Source organism: Phaseolus vulgaris, chromosome 11, assembly GCF_000499845.2.
Source record: "Phaseolus vulgaris cultivar G19833 chromosome 11, P. vulgaris v2.0, whole genome shotgun sequence".
Taxonomy (NCBI): domain Eukaryota; kingdom Viridiplantae; phylum Streptophyta; class Magnoliopsida; order Fabales; family Fabaceae; genus Phaseolus; species Phaseolus vulgaris.
This window is the reverse complement of record NC_023749.2, coordinates 9,513,382-9,522,221: the sequence shown is the minus strand read 5'-3', so window position 1 is coordinate 9,522,221 and position 8,840 is coordinate 9,513,382. Positions and strand designations below refer to the sequence as shown.

At 33.1% G+C, this 8,840-nt stretch overlaps 1 protein-coding gene across 1 annotated transcript; it reads right to left on the bottom strand.

The window, feature by feature from the left end:
- Positions 1-2,672: 2,672 nt before the first annotated feature.
- LOC137826991 (myb-related protein 2-like) lies at positions 2,673-5,676 on the bottom strand. Its single transcript, XM_068633164.1, has 7 exons — positions 5,448-5,676; positions 5,147-5,362; positions 4,966-5,042; positions 4,232-4,289; positions 4,055-4,148; positions 3,901-3,970; positions 2,673-3,607 (listed from the first exon to the last, which is right to left on the bottom strand). Exons 2-7 carry the CDS (start codon positions 5,355-5,357, stop codon positions 2,933-2,935), a joined length of 1,185 nt encoding a protein of 394 aa, XP_068489265.1. The 5' UTR covers positions 5,358-5,362; positions 5,448-5,676; the 3' UTR covers positions 2,673-2,932.
- Positions 5,677-8,840: the final 3,164 nt, after the last annotated feature.

Sequence of the window (8,840 nt, the reverse complement as noted above, 5' to 3'; positions counted from 1 at the left end):
TTATTTAAATTTTTATTTTATATATTTTTATTTACTTTAATTTTTTTTCAAGTTTGTTATGTTTTTGGTGTTTTACACGGAGATATTTTTCAAATAATTCATATAACCCTATATTCTAAAACCTAAATATTTTATGAACTCGTTCTGTTCTATGAATGTGGGGATATTTACTACAAGAAAATCATTAAATAACAATCAAATTTAAATAGTAAAAATACTTAGTCACTATATTGACTAAATTAGATACTATTTTAGAGACTAAAAAGTTATTGGTATCTAAAGTGATTTCTATTATTAATAAAAATTTATAAAATGGTCTCTAAATTGATATCTAAATTAGCTACCAAGGTTTTAGTTAGTGATATTTTAGTTTCTAAATTAGTGTATAAAAGACTAATAGAGACTAATTTAGAATATTTAAGTAGTAAGTAGCTAAACCATTAGTAGCTACTGGCTAGATACCAATTTAGAAACTATTTTATAAATTTTTATTAATAATAGAAACTACTTTAGATATCAATAATTTTTTTAGTTTATAAAATAATCTCTATTTTAGTTAGATAATAATAACTAATTATTTTGTTATCTAAAATTAATTTCTTTAGTTAATGATTTTTCGGTAGGGATATTTAATGTAAAAACACGGACATATCTATACATGTTTAGGAAGGACAAAGAGGTGGTTTCTTCGCCGGTTTTTTGTATGCTTTGGGAGTGCAAGGCAGTACCCTCTGCTAGGCTTATGGCTTGGAGGTTGTTGGAAAATAAACTTGCTACCAGGGTAAATTTAAGCAGAAGAGGGGTGTTGGTAGAAAGCTTGTTGTGTTGTTTGTGTGGGAAGGAGGAAGAATCTTGTAGTCACTTGTTCTTCGGGTGTAGTTTTGCTTGGCGAGTTTGGTGTTTATGTTATAGATGGCTTGGGGTTTTGTTTGTGTCACACATCGAGCCGAATGCTAACTTTGTTCAATTTAGGATGAGTCTTCCTTTTGTGTCAGTTAATTTTGTTTGGAACACAATCTGGGTCGGGGTGGTTAGTGAAATTTGGAATCACAGGAATCATATAGTTTTCAAAAAAGGAGCGGCTGACACGGATGAAGTTTTTGCTTTGGTTCAAGTTAAGGTGTGGTCTTGGGTATCTACAAAAGCCCGGTTAGCTTTGTTTTCCTTTTCTGATTGGTGTTTGGAACCTATGGAGTGTATGAGGTTAGTTTCTTGAAGTATTTGCTAGGTGTAGTAAGAGAATGGTTTTTTTAGTTAGTTTTGGAGGTGCTTAGGTTTAGTTTGGTGCTTGAGTACCGTGTATAAGGGTTGAACCACTCCTGAAGTGGTTCCTATTTATTTATTTTTTATTACCGATAAAAATAAAAATAAAAATCTTTACATGTTTTTCAAATTATGAATTTTCTTTATTATAAGATTGGGTCTTAATCTTTAATGACAATGGACTTTAATTAACCTTTTTCTTTTGTTCTTTTAAATTATTTATTTTGATTTGTCTATTATTGATTTCATTTATGCAAATTTTAATTATTTTATATCTTCACAATGACTTAGGAAAAATTTAGAAAATTCTCACTACAAGAAAATCATTAAATAGTAATTAAATTTAGAGATAAAAATGGTTATTTACTATATTGACTAAATTAAATACTATTTTAGAGACTAAAAAATTATTGCTATCTAAAGTGATTTCTACTATTAATAAAAAATTATAAAATAATTTTCAAATTGATATTTAAATTAGCTATCAAGTTTTAGTTACTAATATTTTAGGTTCTAAATTAGTCTTTAAAAAACTAATAGAGACCAATTTAGAAAATAAAGTAGTAAGTAGATAAAACTTTGGTAGCTAATAATTAGATACAAATTTTAAAAACTATTTTATAATTTTTTTATTAATAATAGAAACTATTTTAAATATTAATAACTTTTTTAATTTATAAAATAATATCTAATTTAATCAAATAGTAACTAATTATTTGGATCTTTAAAATTAATTTTTATTTAATGATTTGCTTGTAGTGTCCGTTTTAGATCAGTTCAATCTTTTAAAAAAAAAATTAATGAATTAAAATAAAAACTTAATAAAGTTAATTCAACATAATGAGAGTAGAAATCAATTTAATTAGATATTATTATCTGTATTTTGAAAATGTATTTTATGTTATTTCACCTCTTCTAAGAAAATCAAAAGAATATAAAAATGGAAAATAGTAAGTTAATAGTAAATCTTGAGTGCGAATCTCCATCTTAAAAATTTATTCTCAATTTTATCTAAAAAATATTATCTTATTTCAATTCTTAATTTTTAGTTTACAAGTAATACTTATTTCTTAATTTTTTTATACTAATTATGATCATTATAAAATCAAGCATGAGTAAATTGGATAATTATTATTATTTGAAAATAATCTTATACTTATTATTTTCATGCACCCTAAATATAACTATTTTTTTAATCTTTTTTCTTCTTTTTATTATATTATTTATCACATTCACTACTTTTCGTACTTATTTATTTTTTTCACTCCAAAATTAAATCGAATAGTAAAACTAATATATATATAGAACAAGTGATTTGATAAAAAAAAATTGGAGAAAAAAGACTGAAATTTTTTCTCACTACAATGCAATATCACATATATGTCAAATATATATGGGTCTTGAATATCTTAAACTTACAAAAATAAGCTTATATAGAATAAAACCATACTTTATATGTCCATTATAGTTACTGCTTACAAATTTATGGCTGATTTTTGTTAGATGCAACTTTGCATTCTACTAAAATTAATTCATATCTGGCTGGTGACCCCTTCAAACTGAAAGAAACAGCTCTCATAGATTAAATTGTTTACAGGATCAGTTATACATTGTTCCTGCCAGAAATTGGAGTATATCCTTGCTTTCAGTACTTCCATTTTCCATTCTCTTAGTTCCAACTGAATCCATTCAAGTCCAGTTCTTTACAACTCTTTCTAGTGTTCTTATCTTCAGTGGTTAGGTCCAGTTTTGGTGCAGCAAAGAATGAAGGCAGTCCATAATCTTGAGAAACTTTCTCAGCCACTGGTTTCACTGATTCTTTCCTAATGGTGCTTCCATTCTCAGTTTCTCCTTCTAGTCCAATGCTCATAGACAAGTTGCTTGGACTTCTTCTGCTCAATGGGGTGAGGAAGGTGTTCTTCACTGGATCACACCATTTGAGGTCAGTGTTTGGTAGGTTGTTAAGATTGGGACCCTCTATGACCTCCTTTCGTTCCATGAATGTGTGGACATTGAAGGGTCTTAAGCTCATCCCCCCATTTTGTATCTCTTGCTCTTTTTGTGACACCTCACAAGATGTGAGGCAACTGTCCATAGAACAGTCATTTGGCTGGTTGGTTTGTGTTTGGTGAGGGCTAAATCCTTGCAACTCCTTCATCTCTAAAAATGCTGAATTCAGACACTGAGAGGACACTTTGGACACTAGATCTGAAAGTTGAAGTTTGGCAGCTTCAAGTCCTACTACTCCCAAATTTTGTCTACCAAGTGTTTCCTGAGCCTTCTCTAGCACAGCTTGAAGGTACTTTCCTTGAGCCTCTATCCGGAGCTGCAGAAGTCTTTGCACCTAGATGGGGTCAGAAGGGTTTGTTAGTATTTGAGGTGTCAAGATGAAAGCCTTGTGTTAAGTGAATTGTTTGCATTGATGATTGCTTTAGAGTATATCACATGTTTATATTCTGATCAATCTATGTAACACATAATTTATTTATTTTACTTATAAGAAATAATTAATAACACTTAATTAGATATTATGCGAAAATTTATAGAAACTATAATGTTCTTGCACCTTTTAATAATAATTTATCAATTTTACAGGTTGAAATACATGTATAGTAATGGGAAGTTGGTTTAACACACCTCAAGTTGCTCATTTAGTCTTCTTTGAACCTCTATTTGCATCTGCAGTGCCTCGCTTATGTGTAAATCTCTGACACAAGGACACTGAGTGTTAGTTTAAATGTTCATACTACAAGAAATCATGTGTGCAAACTGAAAAGTGAAAGTTTCTTACTTGTTATTAGACTGAGGGGCAAGGTTTAAATTGTTCACATGCGTTCCATTGTTTTCTCTGAGTCTTTCGTCTGTTGCTGCACCTGGGTTTATGCCTGAGAAACCAGTTTGTTGTTCAGAACAAAGCTTTGCGGTTCATTATAGATTGACATATATGATAGAGAAGATCTTGTCTTACAGATTTTGTGTGTCGCGTTATTACTTTGTCCATGCAGACTCTTACTCAATCTGTACTTCTGGTTGGGAAAAGGAAAGGATCAGTAATTGCACCATAGAAGTCAAGGTAAAAAAGTTATGCTGGGTTCTTAGTTGTGTATGCATCATAATATCTTTGCCTAAAAATTTAGCAGCTCTATATAAGAAACGAAAATTTATCAGTCATATGGAATATAATTTAGCAGAAGTATGTTATGTATGAAGCCTGCAAACCTCGAGGCTATTTGTTTAGTGATTGCACTGAAGTAATTTTGGGAAGGTTATAGATTAAGGTGAAAGAGAACAAGATCATGTTTTGCATGTAACTTTCTTTTGCATGAAGTGAAGTACTTGGAGATTCATATAGTATACGAGTCTTTAGATTGAAGTATTTCCAATATTATTGAGACAAAAATTCATATATTATTGGTAGGTTGTCTTTAATTTGTTGGAAGTAAAATTCATTTAAAATCAAGGGTGGATGCACCCTTCCTTTACCATGTTTGGAGGAGTCAAATCCTTTTATTTTTGGTAAATCTCATTGTTATATATTTTGAGCAACAAAAACAAGACTTCTTTAGTTGAGAGTAGCACTCAAAAACTTGAGAGGGAGAATGACACTGAACTTCATTTGGCATGCAAGGACTGGTGAATAACTCATGTACCAGAAACATTGAAATTCATATAAACATAATGCAGAAAACTAATGATTTTTACCTGAAGATGGCTCTTCAGATGATACAAAGTTAGACCTGAAATCCCCATGAGTTTCATTACCGTTTTGGGAGTTGCCTCTGCATAACAAAATTTGCACTTGGAATTATTCAACTAAAAAAGAACTAAAAAAGTTTATCCTCTTCAAGATTTGATGATCAACAAATGATTATTAAGTACTCACTGTCAGCTCCCCCTAACTGCTGCACAGCTTCTATAAACCTGGCATGAAGATCAGGTGTCCATTTCAATCTAGGCTTAGCATCAGTTGAGAGAACAAGTCCAGAATCACCAGATCCATTTCCCGTGTGAAGGAACATATGTCTCTCAGAAGGGATTGGCATTCTGGAAGAAGAATGGATGTTCTTTCCTTGATGTTGGAGATGAGTGTACATTCAACCTGCAAAAGCCACTTTATAAGCACCATGAGTTCATGACATTTATCAACAAACAACGTATATAATCACCTGAGATTGTGTCTTTACCTATCAGGCTTCTATTCTGGATCACTTTGCTACCTCTGAAAGGTGAAACTGGATAATGCTCTACTTGCAAGTAAAATATAAGTGAACCTCTCTCTCTTGATCTCTCTGTCAACTTGTGGAGCTTTTCTAGCTTGTTTCTTCACTGCACATATCTCTTCAGAACAAAGCCTCCTTAGATAGGTAGTTATATATGAGAGCTGGTGGTGAAGTAGTAACACATGGAATCTTTGGTAGAACCAATGGAAAACAGAACTCAATCCTTTATGCATGGTTACCTGACAAATAGACTCCTTCCTATTCCCACTTTTCTCTTCACTTGTGTTATGCTTGTGGACCCCTTAGTTCCACTTTCTATTCTAAGGCAGTGCAAAACATTGTTCCTTGTTTTATTTTTGTTCTTGTATCCATTTGAGTCCCTCTTAATTACTGCACACGCACACTTTATAAAATACTATTAAATGTCTGATTGTATCACTGCAAGGTTTGCTTTTTTACCCCAGTTTTATTAGATGCAAAAAATTACTTTGATAACTAATATTGAAAGATATTATTTTAAAATTGTGATTTAGATAATACAATTTCAAAATTCTCAATTTCAGCAAAATATTAATTCTCTTTTGTCTTTTCAGTTATAATATGATACATGGTTGTTAATCTATCAGTGGTTAAATATGATTTCATGTTATATATATATATATATCCAATATCTGTATAAAAATTAATATGCAAATATCTAGTTCCTAACTGCATTAGATTCTGGAATTGATCCTTCAAATTTTAACCAAATGTGCATTCATATTCGCTTGCCTGGCAAAAGTGGGAATCATATTCCCAAATTTGAAATAGGATTTCATTTTTGTTTTATTTTTCCTGACTTTTGGTTCTGGGGAATCTTATATTCCTCTCTACTTGGAACTGCCAAAGCTCATCCATTACATATATATTTTGCTCTAGTGGAAGATTCTAGCAAGTTAAAGTCCTAAATCATGCTATATTGATCATTATAGCAGTCCTCAACGTGCAACAATATATATTTTCACATGATGGATGATTTTGTTGAATGGCATGTATGTTAAAGTACGCATACATATATATATAAAAGCCAAGGAACTTCTTAACTAGTTCTACATGCATGAAGAACTTACAAGTAAAAAGGATTAATTCCATTGACTAGAGCACCTTGAAATACAAGAAAAGGTGTATAAAAAACAGTTCAGATGCTTGCATGCAACTGTTTGGAGGTAACGAATAGAATAAGAATACGTTCTGTTTTGTCTGCATCCATAAGTTTGGAACTTATTCAGTCTCCACAAGTCAGAAAAATTGAAATAGGAGGAAGGTGGACCCAAATTTTTTCATTCTTTCTTTGGCACAAAAATTCAATGAAGTCCCATCCTCTAGAATCATAAAAGCGGGACCTAATTAAAAGTGAAAGCAAGAAGTGTACTTGCTTCTATACTTACATTTGGTTAAATGCAGCATATTATATGCACATATATAGGACCACTTACCTTACCCTTGACTTGTACATTGGTTAATGAAGCAGATTCTTGTGCCAGCTTTCTATTTTTCTGTATGGTTATAATTCTTATCCGTGTACGTACAACTTTCACTTATTCATTATGATCATGCTCGTCAAGAATCATGTATTTAGATTTAACTGATGTATTATCAAAATGCTGTGCCAGAAAATGATTGATTGTTAGCTGCTAGTGAAGGGATTAGGAGGTGTTAGAATAATCACATGCAGTTCATGTTCATGTTAAATGTATGTTTTCAATGTAGATATATTTATCATAGATATATCTAAAGTCTCAACTTGGGATTATAACTTAGCTTAATCACTTTGTATCAGATAGATAATACATGTGTACTACCAGATTGTTGAGAAGTCAATAGTGTTAATGCTCTCGAACTCTCGACATATCTAACATAAATCATAAGAGATTAAAATATTATTAGTTAGTAACACACTAGATTATTTGTAAAGTATGATTAAAGTATAATTGGACCTCTTTTGAACCCTATGTGCGGATCCATAACACCAAAGATCCAAGCAGAAGGTATAAATAGGAGAGACACCCAAGATGCACAAGTAATTTTTAATCAATCCTAACACCTATAGATCGAACTTGGACTAACTTGAGCATCAAAGTATCTTTGCAGGTATCCTCCATCATTGGTAGAAACAGAAGGACTGGAGCACCTAGAAGCTAAGAAGCCTAATGAGAAGAAGAGTCTCACTCTTGGTGCCCACCGTGGGGTTGGAGAGAAACCTTACGGAGTATTCACATGGTAACAACGAGGAATATGACGAGCAATGATAGACATGCACCGGGAGAGACAGAGAACAACCAACAAGATTCTATGATAATGATAATATAGATGAGGAGGTAGGTGGAGGTACTTAGGAAGAAAAGTGCAAAAGAGATACAAGACTTAGAGAGGAAAAATGAGGAAGAGATAGGAGCCTTAAAGGAGGAGAATGCCCAAAGGAAGCAAAAGCTTAATGAAACTCCAGCAATTCAAATGTTGTAAGAGGGGAACCCCCACCACCAAAACACCCGGCAGTTGTCGATAAGTACCTTGGGAACAACATCCCGTCGAAACACATTTAATGAGGCCATCTTGGAAGTGCCCCTGTCTAGTACTTGAAAGAACCCAACGCTAGATAAGTATGACGGTACCACGAATTTGAATGCGCACGTGGATGCTTACGTCGCCGAGATTAGCTTATACACCTGACGACGCGTTGTTATGCCAGGTATTCCTTACTTCGCTCAAGGGAGTCGCTCTGAACTAGTTTACATGGCTACTTGTCCACTTCATCAACTACTTTGACACCCTAATCACGAAGTTTGGAGCATAGTTTGCTACAAGTCGTCCCCACTACCTTACATCCATAGCCCTGATGAATATTCGATAAGAGAAGATGGAATCCTCGTCGCCTTCATGGAGAGGTTCAGAAAAGTTGTGTTAACCATCTGCAGTCTGAGCCCCAAAGTGGCCATACATCACATGGTAACCACCCTTAAACCTAGTCCCTTCTTGGACAACTTCTGCAAGAAACTAACAATAGAGATCAGTTGTAGCAAAGAATTGTGAAGTTCATGCAATTAGAAGAGTTGAGAGAGTTTCATACCAAGACCTGAGCACCTAAGGAGGCAAAAAAGAAGTTCATCGATAAGAACCAACACCAACAATCGAGGAGGCCGAAGGAGTTCCCTCGTCCCCAATGTTTGACGTGTTACACCCCGTTGCTACCGATAGACCAAGCATCATGGGAGAAGCCCTCAATACCAACCTCATGTTCACGCCAAGGAAGACGCACACGCCCACCAATGTGGATCAGATGAAACATTGTCGCTATCATCACAACTATGCCCTAAAAGA